A 23,006-nucleotide genomic window follows, 5' to 3' on the forward strand; every position below is an offset into this window, starting at 1 on the left:
GTACAGATAATTTCGTTGTTGTATAATGTAGATGTTTTATATGGATGATTAACCAACCACACCTAATCAGGAGAAGAGAAAACGAACAAACTATGCACTAAATGAGTGAAGCTTTGGTGGTATGTACATATATACTTGATGCGGTATATTGGTTAAACTCTCTTGAATTGTTCGTGATATAGTATGTTTGATCGACGCCTGGTAACAAAGAACATTTCAGCATATTAGTAGCAAAACACAAACATTAAACGGTTACTATTATAAGCGAGTAACGCAGTTATCAGCGCAGATGTACCACAATGCATGCGAACCAAGGGGTGAAGGAGTAGTATAAACATTTACCGAATTTTCGAAGCAAAATAAGTAAGGCAAGAAATGTTCAAGCGCCAAGAACACACACAACAAATTAGAAGAACTAGAACAAGAGAAACACATATAAACGGGAATGCTTGCTGGTGATTGTGACGGTGTTGCGTAGAAGTACGGTCATGTTCGGAGGGTCTAAATTTAATCTCTTCCCCATCTGCATCGCCCAACGATGAGCCGAGAGTATTTGTGGAGAAGTTTGGATCAACTCTATATAGAAAAGAACTTAGTTGAAAATGATGTTAATGTGATTTGTTTCTAAATAATGGCAAACGAGCAAATGCTCTGGTTCATCGATTTGTGTGCTAGATTTTGTATGCGACGAACTAAAAACACGATGTGGTACACAGGATATGCTCCGATCGTACGCTTTAAACCTTTCGGCCTGTCGAAAGCCTGACAAAAAGGAAGAATATTTTGTTTTGGGATTGTAATGAAAGCATTAGCCCAGTCACAATAATATGTGCGCCATAACAAATGATATGGAGCAGCACAAAACAACATACAACGTGCGTAAGAGGTCAGCAGGCAGAAGAGCGCAAAAAAAATAAAGAAAGTCGAAACTGAGGTACGATAGAGAAACACACACATACGCGGAAAAACTATTGTGTAACTATGAATGTGTTATGTAAATAAGTATGTATGTTAAACAAGGTAAAAAGTAACACATAATTACAACTAAGCAAACAAAACACAACAGAAGAGACAGACATGAGTGTAGGGCAAGCAAAGGGCTAGAATTTGATGTTGACATATTATACCACACAACAAAACACATAAGAGAGAAGCTAAGAGATAAGAAATAAAAACCCCAAACAAAGAAGAAACGTGGAAGGAGTCTTAGGTGGTAGTGTGCGTTTGTGTGTATGTGGTTGATATTGCAGAGACGTTTGTCGAGAACATTGTTGCATGGATAGACGGAACATGGTGATTGTACATGGTTTGTGATTGGACCGTGGCCAGGATCCACCCGGGTCCCGGAAGTCTGACTATTTGTGGATGATCATATCCTTAACTACACGAACTCGTTTTGATTTAATGTGGACGCACTGGCAGGGAAAGGAGAAAGTAATAAGGAGGACAGGAGAAGCAAAAAAACAATAATTAAAAGTCACACACACACACACACATACACTCACACACACAGGAAGATTTAAATTAAAGTGAAGTGTGTGCCACCGGCCCACCGGTGTGTGAGGTTGAAGTTTGTTAAACATATTTGTCTGTATATTGTAAGACCGGATCGGTTGTATGGCATGAAATTGGGATGGAAAATGAGAAGTATAGTAAGAAGGATGAGAGGATAGTGAGGATATAATATCCCCGTGTGGGATAATAAAGGGAAATGATATCACAGGTTAATATGGGATTTGGTGGGCTAACATTAAATGTCAACACAGTACTGATGCTACCACCACCCAATTTAGCCCTATTCTTAATCAGTGCTTATCAGTTAAACATAATCGTATCCTTAAAACACAAGAGAAATCATGTGTGAGTAGCAGTGATGTCTTGTTACCTGTTACCTACGGTCAAATCAGCTAAATACAGTTTGGCGCAATTACACCGCAAAGAGCTTTGAGACTAGACATAGATCTTGTGGGTTGCATCAATACCTGTGCTGATCTTTAATGCCATCCCACTGGGCCCATAATGCAAAACAGAGTATAAGAAACGTTGATCGAGTGTGCCGTTGGGTTGAAAGAGTCCCACTGGATGGAGAAATGATTAGAATCGATTTATTTAGTGTAAAGAAGTGTGCCGAATTAGAAGATGCGACAAACGCTTGGCGATGTGGGAAGAGTGGATAGAAATTAACGAACAGTAAGTACGATTTATATTGGAGCTATCTCTACACAAATCGGAAACTTGTTGTACTATATACAAGGTTTTATGTAAAACAAACCAACAACCACAACCAGGGCAGTGTATGTAATGTGTATCTGTGAAAAAGATTACAAAAAAAACAAGGTAAACAAAAGCTAGAGAGCAAAACAGAGAAAGAGATATATTATATATATATATACAGAACGAAGAAAAAAAAACAAAACAAAAACTATATGTATGATATAAATTGCAGTATAGTAGGTGGCGTAAAAGAATGAAATTCGTTGAGATTAGAGGAAAAAACAGAGGATTTGCTAAGAAAAGTTTATAATGGTTGAACGTCAGAACAAAATAAGAAAAAAAAAGGAAGCACGGAAGTCAGAATGGAGTACGAAATACGAAAACAACAAGCTGTGAATGAAAGTGGAACCTAAATGTTTGAAATAATGTAAAAAAAGGTACAGAACAAAATTCAAACCAATGCAACATGGGGTTGGGTTGAGAAATATTTCTGAAAGAAACCGATTAAACAAGGACGACCACGGAAGATGAAAATAAGAATATGACCTGCAGATATGTGAGTGTGTTGTTTGTGCTCTTTTCTACGCACAATTTTTATTTCGCATTAGTTTCGCCATTTAGAATCTTACCATTGTTCAGGATTTGTTGTATTTTTGGTTATCTATTTTATTCATTATTTTTTATTCTCGTTTTGTTTGTTTTACGTCTTTTTTCATTTTGATAGTTTGTCTTAGTAATGTTTAACTTTTTATTATAGACCAACGATTTCAATGTTAATTACCATCTACAACAAACCCCCCCTGTAGATTAGAAGAAAGCGAGTACGAGCATAGTGAAACTGTTGAACTATAACAAAAATGTAATATTTCAGTTCTTTAACTTAATTTATAACATTTTACTGCGATGCTCATTGGTGTACCGATGCACTAGATATAGTTTGTTATGCAAAATAATCCATTGCGATGTTTTTATATATAGTCATCTTCAGTTTCACCTTGTAGTAGATAACACTCAGGTGCTGCGTATCAAAAACAGGCGGCTCAACATCATTTGGTGAATATTCCTGGAGCATCGTACATCATTGCATGTTGTTGTTCACAGTCAGACACCTCCCGGTAGCCAGATAACATCGTTTCTCACATCTTCCATTATTTCATTTTCAAACAGCTGGAAAGATTGGCTAACTTCGTCTGATGCTTATGTTTTCTATCCGAATGGAGATGAATTCTCCTATTGTTTCGAGACATTCAATGCCATTCCAAGTTTAAGTCCTTACGGAAAGCATTTGCTGTAAATGCATGTAACTTTTTGGCATCTGCAACAGTTCGGAAAGCATTGTAACGTCATCCATACTTAAAACAACTCGTGGCTTCATAGATAACGGATGTAGTACTAGACAAGAATGCACAGCATATGCCTTGTGGGGACAGCTCTATGCGGTTAACACATCTGTACTCTGTCCCCATTTCGAATACATTAATATATTTGTAACGAATCGTGTTTTTTCGTAGTGTTTTACATTAAAAAGAAAAACCTCGGCATCGAATTGTAACGGATTTGCTTCTTCGTCGTGCGCGTGTCCACAGTTCGTATTGGCTCGTATAATCCTCGTATCATCCCATGCTTTCCTTATGCTGTGCGTGTGTGAGCTTTCTTAAATAGAAACACCTAAGAAGAGGGCGAGAAAAAGAGAAGCTCTCTGATTGCTACATAATACATGACTGCATAATGCGATTTCTTCATCTCGAATTCATTGCAAATTGGTAAAAGTAGTACACAATTGCTTTTCTGTTCTTTGTTCTAATTTACAGCTGATTTCCTAGTGCACTAGTAGATCGTTAACTCAACTCTAACCATTGCTAATCAAATTCATTACACGATTTCCATTTAATACATCTAACAGATAGATTATATACGCACACGCACCACAACATATCCGGGCCCATAATGGTTGTGGCTCGTTGGCCAAACGTTCTGGGTAATGGGGAATGAAAGACACTTCCTTTCTGCAAAACTTAGACGACGACGGTGTAAAGGAAGTTCGTTTAATGTTAGTGATACTGACTAATTTTAACAGGGACAACATGGGTCTGGTAGTGCTTAACAACCTAATTCTCACTGTTGCAACAGAATCCTTAAAGTAATTTGGTTTTCCGTCGTGTGGATATGATGAAAAAATGAGTCCAAATGTTATAAAAAATCAATTAAGAGTAGACTAAAGTGAAAATATTTAAAATAATTAAAAAGAACCCTCTCTTTCTCTCTCTCTCTTTCGCTAGTTCGTTTCCCGTTCTTCGTTCAAATTCTAACTAGTTCCGGTTCCTTTTTCGTTCCATTTTAGTTTTGATCCTTATAGAAAGTAAGCAACAAGGACCACCGACACGACAATAAGAAGTCGAAGAATGCAATGTTTCGAGTATCCTTAAGATGTTCTTCATGAATCACAAAGACACATCGGGAGGGATCTCCAACAAGTTCTACCACAAGCTTTCGCCTATTTTCCAATGCACGCACGCACACACAGAAGCACGATCGCGCACCCGCTCTAGTTCGATATCATTTCGGTGAAAGACTTAACGTACGCTTCGTGAAGCTTCCGCACAAAGTCCGGATCGTGTTTGATCAGATAGCTGACCGCTTGGATCAGCTGGTTTTGGGTGAGCGGTTCCACGCCTACCGTGCCGGTCGCGTTGTTGTTGTTGATCAGGTTACTGTTCGTCTTAGCCTCGGACAGAATATCGAACATCATCTTGGATGATGCCGTGACGTTGGCGGAGGCGGCAGCTTTCGGTGGGGTGATCCCACTAGCCGCTCCATCCCGTTGCTTACTACCCGTGCCCGACCTTTGCTGCTGCTTACCGCCCGTGGTGGAATGCGGTGTACTGCCGGGTGTGGCGCCCGATTTCGTTTGTCCTCCCGGGGTACCACCAGCGTTGCTCTGATGCTGCTGCTGCTGCTGCTTCGAGACGCCCGCTGGTGAGTTCGTACTGGGATTCGTGGTTGCACCGAGCAGCAGACTGCTCAACGCTTCCTGTGCCGCGGCCGGTGACGCGGTCGGTTTAAACATGGTTGGTGGCATCAGCGCTGGCTTCACGACCGTCGCTACGCCTCCCGTCGTCCCATTGCCTCCGATGGGATCCGATTTTTTCAACAGTTCGTGGAGTGGCGTTTGTTGCTGTTGTTGCTGCTGCTGTTGCGCACTTTGTCGCGATTCCAGTTCACTGATTTCGATCAGTTTCGTCTTCGGTACGACCGGTTGGTGATGATTGGCCCGCATCGCTGCGGACAGGTTCGCAGCGTTGATAAACGTTGCCAGTGGCGAGGTACCGAGCTCCGAGATCCCGGTAGAAGGTGTCTGTGGTCCATTGTTCCCACCACCGGTTACGATTGGAATGCCCATCCGCTTGAAACTGTGCTCGAACTCAGTCACATCCGGTGTCACCTTGCCGGTGGTCGCATCCTTCTGCGGCGTGGTGGCACGATGCTGCTTCTCGATCTGCTCGAGTGTATGGACCGGGGCATGCGTCTTGAACAGTGGCACTTCCGAAGCGGCCGGTTGTTTAGCTGCGGCGAAAAAGTTCACCACACTACGCGGAGCGTTCTGATTCGTGATTGGCTGCTGTTGTTGGTGCTGAAGCTGTTGTTGCTGCTGATGCTGCTGTGGGATCGCAATGCCTGGACCAGGATGATTGCCCATAATGATCGGCTGATGGTTCATTACCGGATGTTCCATCGGTTTGGGCGCATTGTTCTGGAAATCTTCCTGCGCTTTCGTGAGCATCGTGAATATGTCCACACTGTTGTTTTCCCCATCACCGCCGGAACCGTTCATTGCACCACCACTAGGATAGATCCCGGATGGTGCGGGTTCGCCACCTCCATTCATTGGTGGCCGGTGCTCATTACCACCACCACCACCACCACCATCACCGCAATCGGTCACAAGCTTCTGAATGACCTCACCGATACGATCGCATTCGGAATTGTTATAAAACCAAAAGCCACGGATACGGGACCGCTCGTTCTTGTAGAGCAGAAACGGTGGTTTCGACTGCAGCTCTATCTGACCCCGGATCGGTTCGACCAGCGAGTTCGTGTTGAGCCGATTGTTGATGAAAATGCTGTGGTACGGTTCGGCAAAGCGGCTGTAAATGAACAGTGCCCCCTCGATGTCCGTCTTTTCCCACTCATTCTCCGCATTGTTAAACACGTACAGTGCGACGTGTGCGGACGAGTTGATGATGTCCTTTGCGTACGGGTCGACCCGCTTGATCGCCACCAGATTCATTCGCAGCTCTGTCTGATCAGCCATGGTCAGGATTACGTGGGACGGAACGTTGAGTTTTAGCTTATCGGCCAGCCTCCTTACAACCAAACGCAAACAAACGCGTGTCACAACCGAATGCGCACGGACGGGAGTTGGTAGCGCACAGGGGAGAAGGGTGCTTGTGTAAGTGAGTGTGGGTATGTGCGTATATGCAGGGATATACTCTTGCTCCGGGTTTTATGGCGACACGCGACAGGACGGAACACTTACGTTCCCTTCTTGCCCTTCGTGCCTTGAGGAAGGAATGGACAGAAATTTACAATCGGCTGCACTTTTCTGCAGCGTTATTTCCTTTTTTCTTGGCCCGTTTTTCACTGAATGTTCTTTGCGCACCGTGTACCAGGGGATGTCAGCTTGGATTCTCCTCTCATTTGATTTTCCACAAATTCAAGTTCGTGTCTCTCTTTCGTTCGCGTTTGGTTGTGTGTTTTTCCCCGACCGTGTCAACGTCAACGCTAGAGCGAGAGGCAGCTATAGTTTGTGACAGCCACAGTTGGTAGACATCGGACAGCTGGGCCCTGGTGGCATATTGGACAAACATAATTTCTGTTTCTGACTAGCCGCGCAATGTAAAAGTATCATTTTCAACGCGTTTACTTTATACAGCTACAATTTTGTATTTGTTGTGTATTCAACTGTACTTGCTATTTTTTAAATTTGACCAGAACGGTTGCTTATACTAAAGATAGGAGCCCCTCCGTGGTGTTGATTTTCCGTTGGTTCATGAGATTGCAACATAAAATTCTTCAAAATAGCGTAGAAATTAGCTAAATAAAATTGTATTGTATTGTGTTGTATTGGGTAACGCATTATAAATAACGCATAGAGCATAATATTACAGCAAATGTGCAAAAATTACACGAAAAACAGTTGTAGAAATCTGGCAACCCGGCTGGTGGGTTAGCTGTCAGCAAAAGGAGAGAGGTTGTACGCGTCTAGACGTCAAGGTTTAGTTCTCAATTTTGCGTGGAAGGATGTCTTGTCATAGATAAACTGACACTATTTTATGACGAGTCGTGCAAAATTCATCCTCTCTTCATCGGAGAAAAGACATCACAATGAAACCGTAGCAAAGCTCGCTAGCCGTATGTATGTGTGCGTAATCTTTCCGCACACAAGGAAAATAGCATAAAGAAAAAAGAGGGCTGCTGACGAAAGGTTTGCTCCGCTGGTTCGTGGTTGCTGTGGGATTTTTGTTGTTTTGAAAAATTTCCGTACCACTCTGTGGTGTGAAAAACGCAACGACTAGTTAGGTGAATCATTCGTTCGTGCGTTGTTGATGGATCGAAAATGAAGCAGCAGTGAAAAGAAGTGCTGTTTGTGCAGGAGATACTTTCCTATCTGCTTAGTGTGTATTGTTTTTGAGTTCCTTACCAAAGGGGTGTGAAAAGTCGAACTCACTGCCCCCTAGTCAGTGTTGTGAAGAAAATTCGTTTAAAAGCGAAGTACGAGTACGAATTGAATGCGCTGTTGTATGGGCTTGGTTAATGCTGTGCGGAAATTAACTCAACCCAATTTGGTAGGTGTTTTTGTGCGGATTTCGATACACACAATCCTCCCCTTCGTTCTTTGTGTGGTGCTCTGGTGTTGATTATCAGTGAAAATGTGTAATGTGCGTGCTGGAAGGAGTGGATCGATGCAGAAGGGCAGTGTTTGGGGTCAATCGCGGAGGTCGACACGATGATACCCTCGATTTGTGCTTTATTTGTTCGTCCATACTGCTATGTACTTTGCACAATGGTTACGCGATTTCTGCGAATTAGAAGAGCGATAAAGATTGCTATTAGTTCGTTTAGTAAGGGAAAGTATAGAAGCAACACACTGTGAATATTATGTTTCATAACTAAATTAATCTACTACCATGTTTTAGATGTATCAAGAAGGAAAGCTGTTTGCAATAGCAATATGACGGGATATGCTTCAAGGGATGAGATGAAATTGTTTAAAATACACTTCCGGAAAGGAAAACGTAACTCATTTCGGAGCCAAAAAGCACGAACTGCACGGTCAATCGCTAAACAGAGTGGAATAATGTTGATACACCCTCGCTTTGATATGCGGTCCACGTACAGCAAGGCATGTGTGAAGCACAGGAGAGGATGATGACGGTGGTGTGGATCGATACGTGTGTGTGTCCATAGCTGGCGAGAAACCAAAAAAAGATTAGACCGTCACGATGACAAACGACTGATGGTTGAGCTGGTAAAAAGGAGAGAAGTAAAAAACGAACTCCAAACGCAGCAACAGTCGGTGAAGGTGAAGGTGTCGTACGGCTCATACGGCTTTATTAGGGGTGGTTCGACACAAAATCTACCACCACCGCTATTCACGCGCCCCATTGCTCACATAGGAGGCTGTGTGCAAATGAGCGAGCGAGTCTGTTGTCATATGTTTGATTGTTTATTGCCTCCATCATTTACACCCCACCCTTGAAGCTTAACGTTCCCCGAAGCCTCCTGATGGGGTGATGTACGATCACCCGGTTTAGGAGCAATTTAACCCTAACACCACCCTGTGGTCTAGCTGCGTTGCGCCGGTGCACACCGATGCGCAATTGCAACCTGCTTCAATTTTATCGTTGCTCGCTTGGACAATCGTTTTTTTTAATCATAGCCATTGAAAAAAAAATCTAACGTATCGTTGTGTCATCTCTGCACCATTCGTCTATTCAACAAAGCGATATTAACACGCAGAAATTATCAAGACTCAAACGCAAATCACTCGGTTTGGTTCAAATTTACAATTGCACGCGGGAGTAAGATTGCGAGACGAAGCTGTATAGTTACTTTAGATCACCAACCAACGTGTTTGTGACGACCGACTGGTTCCCAACGAACGAAAGATTTATTTTTATCGCGGTTTTATATGCTGAACATTCCAGAGGCAATCTTCGCCAAAATTCGATGATCGAGGGGCCCAGCAGCAGCGTTGAAATGATAGAGCAAAAATATGTTTATCTGCTTTATCTACGCAATGTGTAGATATGAGCCGCGCGTATATTAGGGGTTGTTTACTAAAGTAAAATTTAGCTCATCCTGCCACTCGCCTTGACTGGGCAATTTTAAAATGAACATCTTTATCGTAGGAAACGATTACTTGCCGAAATACGGTACGGGTGTATATCTCAATTCAAATGTTTGTTTTCAATTCAATCCAATCAAAGCGAAAGTAAACATGTGGATTTTTTTGACAATTCAGCAAAGTATTTTATCGGTCAACGCACTCATTGCATTGTGCGCTGTTATAGGCCGCTTGCTGTTGCTTCATTGCGTTGTTAGGGAGCTACTTTGAAGTTTATTTTTGCATGCTTTATTGTCACCATAATTAAGCGTAGCTAAATAAATACCAACAGTCTGACTACTTCCAGGGTAGCATTGTAGTTTCTGCTGATCATTAACCGTTTAATGGCAGCTGTATCGCCTTCACGAGGTCGGAACCTTGCCGTTCAGCTGTGCACAATATGCAAAATAGGTACAGCAGGAGTGTCAAACGTAGGGGAAGAAATGGTGTACCAACATTTTGGCTTCTTTTAATTTGGCTCTATAACCGTAGTTAGTGCATCGGAGATTATGTCGGAAATTTATGTCATATAAAAAAAATCCTAGAATGAATTCGCAACCTCCTGCTTGGACGTAAGGGGCCAGCGTTTATTAACTAACTTTTCAGTTTTCGTTACTTCAGCTTGGGTGTTGGCATTTTACTGGACAACCTTAAATAATTGACGACTATAAATCTCCAATGTCATCCAGTCACCCCAGTTTGGTCATGTAACGAGTTCTTCACTATTGAAATTGACCTACATACGACTCTACAGCTGCTGGAGTTTGTGTTCGCAGACTTGCAGAAAATCATTCTAAACTATCTTTTGCTTTTCAGCAGCTCTTTTATAAAGTTATTGCGCATAATTGTTGTGGAATACATAAAAAGTTCTTGGTGACTACTGTTGAATAAAAAGAAGAAGTTGAATACATAAGAAATACTAATGTCCAGTAGATCTGCACTTGAGGTCGATTCATGCAAAGACCATACGTTTATGTGCAACTGACATTTAGTCAATCAACTATTTGTCCACTGTTGCAATCTTCGTACACGATAAGGTGTTTAGATTCAAAGAGATCAGTGTTTGACACCGCTGATTGATGTACTCGCTTGGACAACCGGGTGCACGCGTACTCGCATTCGCGCGAGGCTGAGTTAAAGAGAAGAAACAAGCGACAGAAAGAAAAAAATATGCAAGCTACAAACAATGTAGAGTCGTTAAGTGTGACCCGCGAAGCCGAGTGCAATTGTACCGGGAGTTTAGTTCAGCTCCATGGCGTTACGTTTTTTTTTGTTGCCATTAGTCACACACTCTCGTGAAGCAGGAAGTACCCAACATCATCGTATCGAAGCAGGCGTTGCAAGTTTGTGTAATGATGTTGGAGGGGGAGAAACGAAAGGGGTGGAGAATTTGCGCGGGCAACGAATGTATCAAATAGGCCGCTAACATTTCTCTCTCCATATCGCAGTTGGGGCGTACGAATGCATCCATATGCGTCGTTCAACGCCGGCCCCAACACTGTTGTTGTTCAGATCAATGTAATGAAGGGCAAAGGAAAAGGAAATTGCGAACCACAGGAAAATCCCGATTGATTCGGGTTTTCTATATGCAACGATGGAAAAGTGAGGAAGTTACGAAGCATTCGACGGATTAGATGACATAAAAGTAGTAAGAGTCTTTAACGGTATAGTCCTTTCGATTTTTAATCGATTACTTTTTGTTTTATCAATTTTGCATACCATGGAAATGTTTATTGTATAAAGTATGTCGATTCTTCGTTAATCGATAGAACGTTCATGTCCATACGAACACCCCACGTGGTAGTTGCGTGGTGGATCGATTCCGCACGTGCATCGGTACTTTTGGTGGCTTATGGCTTATGCCGCGTTGTTTGCTCCGCTTGTTACGACCTAAACTGACCAGCAACGCACATTACGGACAACGTTCTGCGAAACGATGTTTAGGTACAGCAAGTCACATCTATTATTAAACCGCTCTAAAGGTCAAACGCGTGAAAGGTGGTCCTGAGTAATGCGTACAGTGACTAAATTCTTAATCTATTTGTATGTAGAGCTTAATAACAATATGTCCATTTAAAAGTGATAGAATGATAGAACTACGTTGGTTCAATGCAACATTTTATAAAGCCCATTGTCCCAATTATAAAGCGTCCACTAGATCATAGGAAAAGTGGATCTGTTTTGATAAACTAGTTCAACCTTGAGCTGACAACCCCGCCAAAATAAAACACTCAATATACTCCACCACATTCAATTAAAATTCATTCTGAACTTTCTGTTTTCTCTCCCATTCCCACTCCTTTTCAGGTTTCTAATGTAATAGTATGGTATCACGGTTCGAACGCCTAATGGGGTGCTCCTCAATCCCGATAGGAGATCGGACCTCGCCTGAGACGGTGGCACAATGCTCAGGCCGGGGCGACTGTCTTAACGGTACGTGTCTGTGCGAAATTCGCTACAGTGGCGAAGCGTGTTCCGGATTTAACCTACCCTACCATGCCGGTAAGTGTTCCCTTTTAAACTCACCTTAGTTGATCTCCAGAAATAGTTGTCTAAAAAGCAAATGTTCACTCTCTTTGCAGGCATTTCGGCAGTATTCTACTTTGTGGGCTTTGTTTCGCTGGTCCAGCTGATGATATGCATCATTGCCGAGTACCAGCGGTTGAAGCAGCCCAGCTTTTTGGCCGCATGTCGTTTAACTACGCAAAAGTTGTTGTATTTCTTCGTCTTCATTGCGGCGGTACTGCGTGGCGCTTATTTCACCACTCCCGTAAGTGAACTCGATACGGAATTCTACGCAATTCGGATGCTGACGGTGTCCTTTTCGTTTGTATCATCTACAGGAAACGTTACAACCGGCATGGGTTTCCTATCTGATGTCTCTATACTATCCGCTCGTCATGACTTGCGCCTCGCTCGTGGTGTGCCTTTGGGCGGAGGTAAGTGTCTGGGGGTAGGAGACAGCGAGAGACAAATGATTCCTTGTTTATGTTGGTCCGTTTACTGGCTGGTCTATTTTATGAGCATAATTACCATCCATAGAGAGAAGAATGTCCATTCTGAAGGATAAGTGACGTCAATCTCGAAACAAAAATATATTAGAACTTGCGCAGATCAGTTAATTGTGATAACCATCGTGGCACATCTTTATCACACAATTGCAATGAATATTGTTTTATCTCTGACGTCTTGAACTGCCGTTATAAGAGGAAGCTGTTAAGCTGGCAATTGAAACGGCGTAAATAGGTCACCTAGTTCCCTGTGGCCTCTTCGTTTGTTTGCTGATTGATATTACCCATCATTTACTCGCGACTATTAGTTGAAGTTTGTTTAATAATTATTCATTATTACATTTGCCAATGCTACCAACGGTGCCAATATGGCTAAAAAAGATGCATTTTTCTACGTACAAAGCTATCGTTCCTTGATCGTAAATCATAAACAACGCGAGATGACAACTCGCGTGTTTGGGTTGGTTTCCATTTGGTCATGTTTATTTTTTCCCCGTTCTCCGTATGTGTGGCGTTATATTGCACTATGAAATTCGAACGTAGTGATTTGTACGTAACAGTGTGCAACTTAGGAAATAGTGTCAACAGTGCACTTGAAAGCATTCAATCCAGAAGGGCAAGACTTTAAATGTGTTTCATTTGGGTGGGATATGACAATGGGCGCAAGTTGCGCTTCCCTCAAACCGCAGATAACAACCCGGCAGATATTTTAAAGTACCGACCAAAGAGGCTTTACGTGAAGCGCACACTATTTGTTCAGCGTTTTTTCAACGTTCCTTTGCCGCCCAGACCAGTATACTGAGTGGAACGGATGAAGTCGTACGCTGTTCGCCGGCACAGATTATTCTATCCGTTGCGAGCTGTCGTCTGGTACGTGCCGATTTAGCTTTTAATTATTACTACACACCGGGAATGGGAGTTCCGACACCGGGTATAGACGTTCACAATGGCCAACTGTGTTTGTGTGCTTGTAAATATTCGCATCTTTAAGTAGACGAACAGTGTGTAGGGTCCGGTTTACTATATTTGGTGCTGGCGGTGTAAAGCGTGCGCTTCTCAGGTAATAATGCTTTCTTTATTGAGCTGTGGTCCTCCCTGTCCTTGAAGCGATTATGCCGAAGTTTTCACGCCGGTTGGCAGTGGTTGGGCCAGGTAATGATATGGGTAGTGCTAATTGAAAAAGCTATATCCAAATAAGCAGTCCGCACATAGTTCCATTGCATTGTGCTCGTCCGTCCCAACCCATTTCCGAATAATTGATATTCTTACGTAGCGTATAAGGGCGGTGATGACGCTCCGAAAGTGAGAACTATATGGGGATACAGCTCTCCATCGTTTCATTCGCTGCTTTGTCTTCTATCATAGATCTTCCACCTGCAAGGCATCCGCTGGGAGCGATCGCAGTTCTTGTCGAAAAGTTTTCTCGGATTTCTGGCCTTTAATCTGCTACCCTACAGTCTGTTTCTGGCGGAAATTGCGTACTCGCATCTATTCACCGGACGCAGCACGTCGTTCTTTAACGGATGTTACGCAGTGTTGCTGCTGATCGTGGTCATCTTTTTCCTCATCTACGGCGTCGAAGTGTTCTTCAAGGTAAGTAGACGTAAAATGTGAATAGTCGGTCCGAAGAGAGATTGTGTTGGCTATTTCAGATTGTTAAAAGGACGATGGGCGAAAATAGTGTATTGTGAATTTGCTTCTTAAAAATGCTCTTCTATTCTACGCGGTTACATGAGTAAGGCACAACCTTTTTAAAAATAATTGTATACTGTAAAAGAAATTCAAAAGATCGTGAATTAACATACTTTATTTTAAAAGACAATTTATCAAAAACCTTTGTGTGACAGTGTGGGTTAAATTTGTAAAATTTGGGTTCGAGCAAGTATCACATCAATTTGATGTTAGGTTACGTGATGTTTGGTTTAACTATTGGTAGTATTTGTGTTGTATAAAATTTTCAATAATATTTTTTGCATTTTTCTTCAACCAGGTCCGTGGTGGCTTCGTCTATGACTTCGGCGTGGTGCCAAATAGTGAAAATGTGAACGCTTCCCAGCTGCACCAATCGCGCTTCGGTTTGCTCAGCCAAGCGATCATGATGATAGTGATCGTCGGTTTTCTCACCTCGGAAACATTAGGCGATTTTTGGAAGAAAAAGTACGTGCGGAAGTACATTACAAGGAACTGTGTAGCATAATGCCCGTTTTTATTGTTTCTAGGGTGCCGGTGTACTCACGCAACTGGCACGATATTGTATTCCGGCTGGCGGAGGTCGGTGTTGCGCTTTGGTTCCCGTGCTGCCTGTGGAACTCGATGGCTCCGGAGCAGCTGTGGATATTGAACCCGCGCAAGCTTCTGACACGCCAGATCGATCCGGTTGCGGGCAGCGCGTGTGGGGCAGGAACAGCGGAAGCACCGGCCGAACCGTCCACCTCGGCCAACGCCGAAGAGGGACAATCGTTTCTGGCGAAAAAGGACTGCTGGATTTGTTACGATACGGATAAACCGGAACCGCTGATCCAGCCGTGCAAATGCATCGGTGACGTTAGCTCGGTACATCATGAGTGTTTGCGCCGCTGGCTCGTGGACAGCTGCGCCAACAGTGATGCCGTGCTGAAGTGCAAAGTGTGCGACTCACCGTACGAAATTGAGCGATCAAACAGGTAGGGGATGGGGACGGCAATACCACCCGAGACACACCTGTTGACACACAGCCCATGTACTTATTTATCCTCATTTTTTCTCTCTTTCTCTCACAAGGCTCGATTGGGAGAAGGGTTTCACGATCCAGCACTGGGCCAAAACGATCATCATCGTGACGCTGATGTGCATCACGGGTGCGGGCGCTTGGGTCATCATACAGCTGAACGAAGATTCATTCGTGCGCGTCCTTGTGGCCGGGTTTGCGATCATCATCGGGTACATACTGTTTAAAATGCTCGGCGAGAACACGGTGACCGCGATCCAGCGGGCAAAGGTGAGCTCGATCTACATCGTTACCTCGGTGAACGATCTGCAAACTTAAGAACCTACGGGGTATATGAAACCCATAATGATTTTTGATGATTGCTACTCAGCTGCGCTACCCCGGGAAGAATTTTTATGTCGAACGTTGATAAAGTGTGGTATATCATATGTTTAGGTACACTTGATTGTGATTGAGTGCGTTACGCGCCCGAGGCGCTTAGAAAGTTGCACGCATTTGCGTTTCGTATGTGTAGATCTTTCACTATGTTGGACGCCAATTTGAACAATGAAAGATCGCTGCAATGGAGAGGAGTCATCGTTAACACACCTTCTTAACGAGAACCTCCGAATGATTCATACACGTGCGTGGAGATGTTCGTGCACAGATGAGGTGAAACATATTTACTGCAAGCAGGAGCTAACCCAACAATATATATATTTACATATATACATATTTAACGATCTGGAAACGGAAGATCTGGACGATGATGCGTAGTATGATTTGAGGCTAGACGCTTTTTACATACAAATATGTAACCGCGTGTACATCTGCTACGAAATCACACCTTCCTAGGGCGATACTATCGATACTCCGCACGTGTTTTGTGCCGCACTAAGCCAGCTCTTCTGTCAAACCGATCGCGTTTGGCGTTTCGTTCGATTAACCTATGTTTGGTATTGGCTTTAATGAAACGAAATAAGAAACAAATTGCATTGTGCATGTTTCGCAAACTAAAATAATCTAATCAGACGAACAAAACCCCAACGGCAGCAAAGGGCACAAAATTGGGCGGTTCAGGCACACAAAACGCGTCATAAAATAGCAATCACTCACGCCCCTGTTACAAGTGTGTATGATAAAGCCCGTTGCAGCGATGCGCGGGTTCAACTGGTTGGAAGATCTTTTATTTTCCATTTCCCATTTATGTAATTGAAGTGTGTGCGTGTGTGTAGTTTCGTTTTTTTTTATACACATATATGTGCAAGTGATATTGAGTTATGCATGAGCGTATTTTTAAACAAAGGCAAGAGGAGAAAAAACACATAATTAAGTAGCATTAAGTTCCAATTTGTATAGCAAAAAACTATGCGCCGAGTGCGTATATGATGTAGTGTAGAGCGTAGGAAAAGTGGGCAGGAAGAAATTTAGTTGCTAGTAGTGCCAAGGAACGATTGATATCGGACCACGAAGGCTGTACGAAATAGTTTCCCCACGGTTCCGAAAACCGAAGGTCGAGCATTTGTGGATCACTGGATACAGCGAGTTGGACAATTTGTGGACAATGAGGAATGATATTTAAAATCACTGATTGGCCACAAAAATCATTATTAAAGGAATGAGTTTGTTGAGAAAATTTTACCGCAAATGACGGTAATTTCTTCCTTTTTATTTATTGCTAACCGTGAGTTAGATCCGTTGTTTTGTTATTCGGAACCGTGAACACTTTAGGGATGATTTGATTTGCATGTCCATGCGTGAAAGGTAGCGAGACACTTGCGAGTACTAGACTAGTGATATAATTAGACTTAACACATTTGTCATATATTTACCGTATACTTTTGTTTTCATCTTCAGTTTCCTTTTTTATAATTTCTTGTACAACACAAAATCAGACACACTTTTGCCTGGCAGAGTACGGGGCAGATGTTGTATTACTGCAGGGTTTGTCTGTGTTGTGTTTTTGTTTTCATCTAAAAATTACTGTAAAGTAAGATTCCAGCAAAGGAACAAGTTATACATGAAAGAGAAGAGAGTTGCTAGAGACGATAACGCTGACGTTTTACAAAAAGTGTGTAAATGAAGTCTGCAGTTAAGCACTAAATTGAATTTGAGCTGGTATGTTGTGGGAAGAGAAATTGCTAAACAAAACAAATGCAAAAAGTCATAAAATCATCGCTATGCTGTAAGTAGATCAATTTCGGTACTTGGACAAAACGAACAAAACACGAGAAGGAGATGGTGTAGACAAACCATATAATTCCTATCAACTGAAGTAACATTGATAAAAGTACTTGAGATCTCACTATTGCACTAGTACACTCCCGTGCTAGACGATCATCATTTTAGTAGCCAGGGAGTATGAAGAAGGGAGGTGCGACGACAGGAACACGTTACTGTAAGGTTGTGTTTGCACGCAAAATGATCCAAAACTACACTAGAAAAGCGAACTAGCTGAACTGATTAGCACAAAGAGAGAGTATTTAGTTTACAGAACTCAAAACATTTAGTAATTGATTGTGAACAACGAGAAAACGAACGAGATGGGGTTGTAGATCGGTCGGTTCCCGTTATGGTAACCGGATTGGGAAACGGAATGATTCCCAGTTCCCGAGTGATGTGTGTAATATTCTCCATTTATTTTCAACTCTATTCAACATATATACGAACTTGTTTTTCCCCCTTAACCATATAACCTATGTTAAATTGTTCTCTTCGTGTAAGATGATCCCTGTAACCGATTTACCTGCTGAAAAGTGTCAATTGCGAAATGTGTTTCATTTCGGTTCGATTTCGCTTTTAAAAAGTTGCCAAATGGTGACTTGGCAACAAAAAAAAAGAAACAAAATACAAAATGCAATGACAAACACTGATGTAAACCAAAACCAAAACAAAAATTTAAGCTAACAAAAACGCACTGAATGAATTTATGATAAAAAGATGTTAAAAGATGTATTTTCTTGAACAATATAAAAAAGAAACACAACACATTCACAGGAAAAAAAAAACACGTGAAATGCTAATTAACATGCGAAGCAATACATTGCAAGAACACAAAAGAAATGAAAGTGAAAACTAAAAGTGTGTACATTAGAAGAGAGAAAAGAAGAAATAAAACAGCCTCAAAGGCAACATGAGTTAAAGAGAGTGCACCTAAATGGATTGCACAGAAGAAGAAAAGCGAAAGTTTAGAAAGATATGATATCCTCCGAGACGCAAAAGTAATTGTGAGTTAGATTCATCAACTTTTGTCACCGATCACGTTATCGATCACGAACAAAAAACGAAAGTCTGGTCCTGTAGGCTTCCAGCAGGCTATATTATAACAAGCTTTTCAATTTCGATCACACAAAACACACACACACACACAGAAGAAAGTATGTACTTTTTGCCGTAGCAATTTTAGTCGAAATAGTAAAACAAAACTACAGAAACCAAGCTGAACAAAACCTTGTACTAGAGAGATTGCATTACCTTGCATTGGGTGAAACTGTAATTATAATCGATGCAAACGAGTGAAATAATAATATAAATGAAATGAAATGATCATACATAAGAAAGCAATGGATTATTGAACGTTTGTTGTTTGGTTCCTTAATCAAGCCATTCCCATCGCCGCCCATTCATCATGAAACCATGAAGGAAGCTAATATTAACTACTGTCTACCGTTCTAAATGACCATCATCATGACTCCTGTATACTAGTTCCAAGTAGATTGGGTTAATTTAGCCATCTTGGCATTGGTTACAAATTATGTAATGCAATTCATCTCCTCCGGTTGAAAAGCTTGTCCCATTAGTAACCGTGTCATTCTGAAAACATATCTTAAGGCGCTTAACAGCAGATCACGCGAGGGTGCCGTTTTCATTTCTTTCATTTACGGAGGAAAGTCTTAAAACGTGACCATGTAAATAAGATTTATGTTTCTTTTTATTCTGTTCTGGAAATTTATGTAGTGACTTTACATAAGTCAAGGTGAAACATGATCGAATGATTTCAGCATCTTTCTTCTTATTATATTGAATTGTCCATCTTAACGCTTCTAGTGGAATCACAACGTTTTGCACACTCGCGTTCTGTCTGCGTCCAAGGTAAACTGTTTGCTGTCTGGTGCCACTATGCATCCACTATTCCCTTTCCGATGTGACCCATGATCTCCTACCCAATCTCTCTCTCTCTCTCTCTCTGGTGTTCCTCTATTTTCGTTCCACCTGTGTAACCGTGAACGAAAACGAGAAAAGCAAACTGTTCTACTATGCCCCACAGTGCCACAACAAACCCGCGAAACGTAGACGTAGTCTTGGTTATGAATTGTCTATTTTTGTCACCGTCTTGTCTCTGTCTCTATAGCAGCGTGATTTGGAGGTGAAATGTCTTGTTTTCTTTAGTACGGCGTGGGAAAAAGAAAACAAACTAAATAATGAACCGCAACAGCAGTGATGTGAATGGAAATAAAGCGAGAAAAGTACAAGTCTAAAGGAACCATGTTCTCTGTGAGTATGGGGAACAATCCAAAACACAAACGAAAACGATTGAATATGGTATGAACGCTATTGCCTTTTGTTTCATATATTAGCTGCGCTGCTTTCGTCTATATTCGTTTTACTAATTTGTGAGTATTGTGTGAATGAAAGATTTATTTAATTCTTCAGGTATGTTTCGTTTCGCTTGCGTTGCGCATTTTGTTGATGCTCTCTTTCTCTATGGAAAGGACAAAAGTGAAAAAAAATTAATTCACAATTACTATATTCACACACGCGCGCGTTCTTCCGTTCTTCGCTATCTTCATTTATCAATTATTACACCTCTCAGTCGCTGCTCTCTCGTTTTCCTCACGTAGAGTAGTGTTTAACGCATTTCTTAATCGCTAAAAACGCTAAAGGAGAATTATTAGCTTAAATTAATGTTTGTCCCGAGGAAGGAAAAGGAAGTGGTGGTGGTGGTGGTGTAAAAAGTGATCGTGGACGGGAGGTGGGGTATCTGTGACTGCTGTGAAGGGTCACTTGGGTTGGGTGGTTTGATGCATTAAAAAGAAGAATCGGGGACAAAACCAACTAAACACATATTTTTCCAACAGAAGGGGACAGAGCGGATGAAGGATGGGAACAGGAAAAGGAGATGGGGATGTTGGGGATGGGAAGCACCTTTCTAAAATAGTAACGTGCCCATACCACCCATCTCGGACTGCTCCTTGACGAAGATTTCAAAGTACTGGTAGATGATGGTGACGGCCAACAGGATACCGGTGCCGGAACCGATCGCTCCCATGAAATCGGCCAACACGGACAGGGCACCAATACACAGCCCACCGAATGCGGCCGCCGTCGGGATATAGCGGTTTAGCTCGTGGATCATCGAGTTCTCCCGGTGACCACGCATCACCATCTGCTGCTCCTTCAGCTGCTTCGCCACATCCTTGGCCGAGCTGCCCGACACGTCGATCCACGTCTTGGAGAAGAATGCGCACGAACCGAGCATGAACACGATGTACAGGACGGCATGGATCGGATCCGCTACGATGTGTCCGAGCGATTCCGGTGGAGACAGATAGTAACAAAGCCCACCGATCGGGTACGATCGAGCCGGACCGCCACCACCAACATCGGCCCACACGCCGAGCAGATTGATCAGGAAGTTGCCGTGGAACTTAACCGCTAGCATTTGCGAGATAACGTACAAATTGGACACGAGCGCCGACTGCAGAATGATCGGAATGTTGGACGTGTAGAACAGCTTGATCGGGTAGCTGCTGTACTGGCCGCGGTACCGGGCCGACTTGATCGGTAGATCCACGCGGAAGCCCTGGAAGTATATGACCACTGCAAACACCAGCACCGTCGCGAGCAGGTTCATCAGGTTGGGCAGGTTCTGGCGGTAGAATGCTTCGCGGAGCGCTCGCACCTTGTCCTGGCGGGTGGCCAGCAGATGGAACAGTGCAATGACAGCGCCTTCGAATTCGGTTCCACGGCCCGTATTGACGGTGGCGGGCGAGAATGCCTTCCACACGATCGTTTCGCAGATGTTAGTGGCAATGAAGAGCGAAATGCCGCTGCCCAGTCCGTAGCCCTTCTGTAGCAGCTCGTCCAACAGCAGTACAATCAAACCGGCCACAAACAGCTGAATGATGATGAGCAAACACACGCCCGCACCGATTTCGGCCGGATCACCGTACATGCCCGTCATTACGTACACGATCGCCTGCCCGATGGTGATCACCATACCGAACAGCTTCTGGGCTCCGTTGAACAGGGCCCGGTCCTTGGGCGTATCACCGACCTCGATAATCTTGGCACCGGCCAGCAGCTGCATGATCAGGCCGGACGTTACAATCGGCGAAATGCCCAGCTCCATTAGCGTACCACGGTTCGAGGCGAGAATGACACGTATCCAGTAGAAGGGATCGGCCGAATCCGAGCTCATAATACCGAACAGCGGGATCTGGCAGCAGACGAGGAAGATGAACAGGGTGATGGCCGTCCATAGTACCTTCTCGCGAAACTGAATCTTTCGCTCCGGTTTCGCGATCTCCGGCAGTATGCCGCAGAACGGTTTAATTATTTCCAGGAATTTTACTGCGAATTAAAACAAAAATGGTAGACCAAATTTCGTTAGAACACAATTATAGGTCAGCTGTGGGCACATGCTGCGAAAATGAGTTCAGCGTTCTGCAAATGGAACAAATCCCGCGGAGTAAGATTGTGTCCCGTTGGCTAGGCGAAAGTTCCAACCTGGAGCTTTTGCCTGTCTACGTGTACACACAGCGCACGTTGTCGCGTGAGATAGGGACGGCACGATACGTACCGTGCTGTGGACAGAGTGAAATGGGGGAAGAAAAAATCGTGCCGGGATCACACACCGAGGGAAAAGCGAAGAAAATGTCCAGCGCTACTATACCACGGCAAGAATGTCCACCGTTTCAAGGTTGGAGATGGAGCGTTTTGCAATTCAGCCTTTTCGATAGCTTCCCCGACTAACTAGATCACAATCGAAACGGAACACAATTTTACAAGCATACTTACTTCCCATGGTTGTGCAGGTCGATGGGAATTGGTAGGTTTTTCACAAAAACTCGCGCACGCACGGTCGTCTCGACTACACTCGTTCTTCACTCTTCGAAGGGTAGTTGCTTTTCGTTCTAGTTTCCAGCGGTAAATAAACTGTTTCCGTGTCGTGTTATGCCGAGCTAGTCTAGCTGGACAAACAACACCTTCGCTGTGCTGGTCTATCCGTCGGCAAATAAAATATCCAACGAGCCAAACGCTCCCGAAACGTCTCCTCCCGTGCGTTGATTTGTTGGCAGCCACGAAGCGGAGATCTGTCACGTACTGTCATTCGGCCGAGGTCGGTAGAGCTGCACCGGGGCTGCATGAATGGTACACTGACAGCTATGCGCTACCTCGCATTGTCGTCACCCTTGGCTGCAGTGCGGGATTTATATTTGTACCGCGTGTTGCATACCACCAGGGATATACGCTGGCGACATCTATATCTGGAAAGTGGAATTTATCATTACACGCCTTGATATTGCAGGATGAAGGATTTTCGCTAAAATTGAATTGAATTAGGATTAGAATAATTGGATTAGGAATTTGGAGAAGGTGGCTAGTTTTTCCGGCCGTGCCTAATGTGGGCAGACATCTTTTGGCGCTTTTTGCTCTGCATCTTACGGTCAGATGGTCTTGAAAATCATTTTCGGTTGACTGACGA

General features: G+C 43.2%; 3 protein-coding genes across 3 annotated transcripts; 1 reads left to right on the forward strand and 2 right to left on the reverse strand.

The window, feature by feature from the left end:
- Positions 1-2,770: 2,770 nt before the first annotated feature.
- LOC128305223 (mRNA-decapping enzyme 1A) lies at positions 2,771-6,816 on the reverse strand. The gene has a single exon (XM_053042577.1). It carries the CDS (start codon positions 6,524-6,526, stop codon positions 4,760-4,762), a length of 1,767 nt encoding a protein of 588 aa, XP_052898537.1. The 5' UTR covers positions 6,527-6,816; the 3' UTR covers positions 2,771-4,759.
- An 871-nt stretch (positions 6,817-7,687) lies between these two features.
- LOC128305215 (uncharacterized) lies at positions 7,688-18,479 on the forward strand. The gene is made up of 8 exons (XM_053042561.1): positions 7,688-8,060; positions 11,909-12,103; positions 12,184-12,371; positions 12,445-12,540; positions 13,978-14,205; positions 14,603-14,769; positions 14,832-15,275; positions 15,373-18,479. Exons 2-8 carry the CDS (start codon positions 11,926-11,928, stop codon positions 15,635-15,637), a joined length of 1,566 nt encoding a protein of 521 aa, XP_052898521.1. The 5' UTR covers positions 7,688-8,060; positions 11,909-11,925; the 3' UTR covers positions 15,638-18,479.
- Positions 18,480-19,916: 1,437 nt separating this feature from the next.
- LOC128305216 (protein transport protein Sec61 subunit alpha) lies at positions 19,917-22,587 on the reverse strand. Its single transcript, XM_053042562.1, has 2 exons — positions 22,319-22,587; positions 19,917-21,871 (listed from the first exon to the last, which is right to left on the reverse strand). The coding sequence occupies exons 1-2, from the start codon at positions 22,323-22,325 to the stop codon at positions 20,448-20,450; spliced, it is 1,431 nt and encodes a 476-aa protein (XP_052898522.1). The 5' UTR covers positions 22,326-22,587; the 3' UTR covers positions 19,917-20,447.
- Between the last annotated feature and the right edge of the window lie 419 nt (positions 22,588-23,006).

This window comes from Anopheles moucheti, chromosome 3 (assembly GCF_943734755.1).
Source record: "Anopheles moucheti chromosome 3, idAnoMoucSN_F20_07, whole genome shotgun sequence".
Classification (NCBI taxonomy): domain Eukaryota; kingdom Metazoa; phylum Arthropoda; class Insecta; order Diptera; family Culicidae; genus Anopheles; species Anopheles moucheti.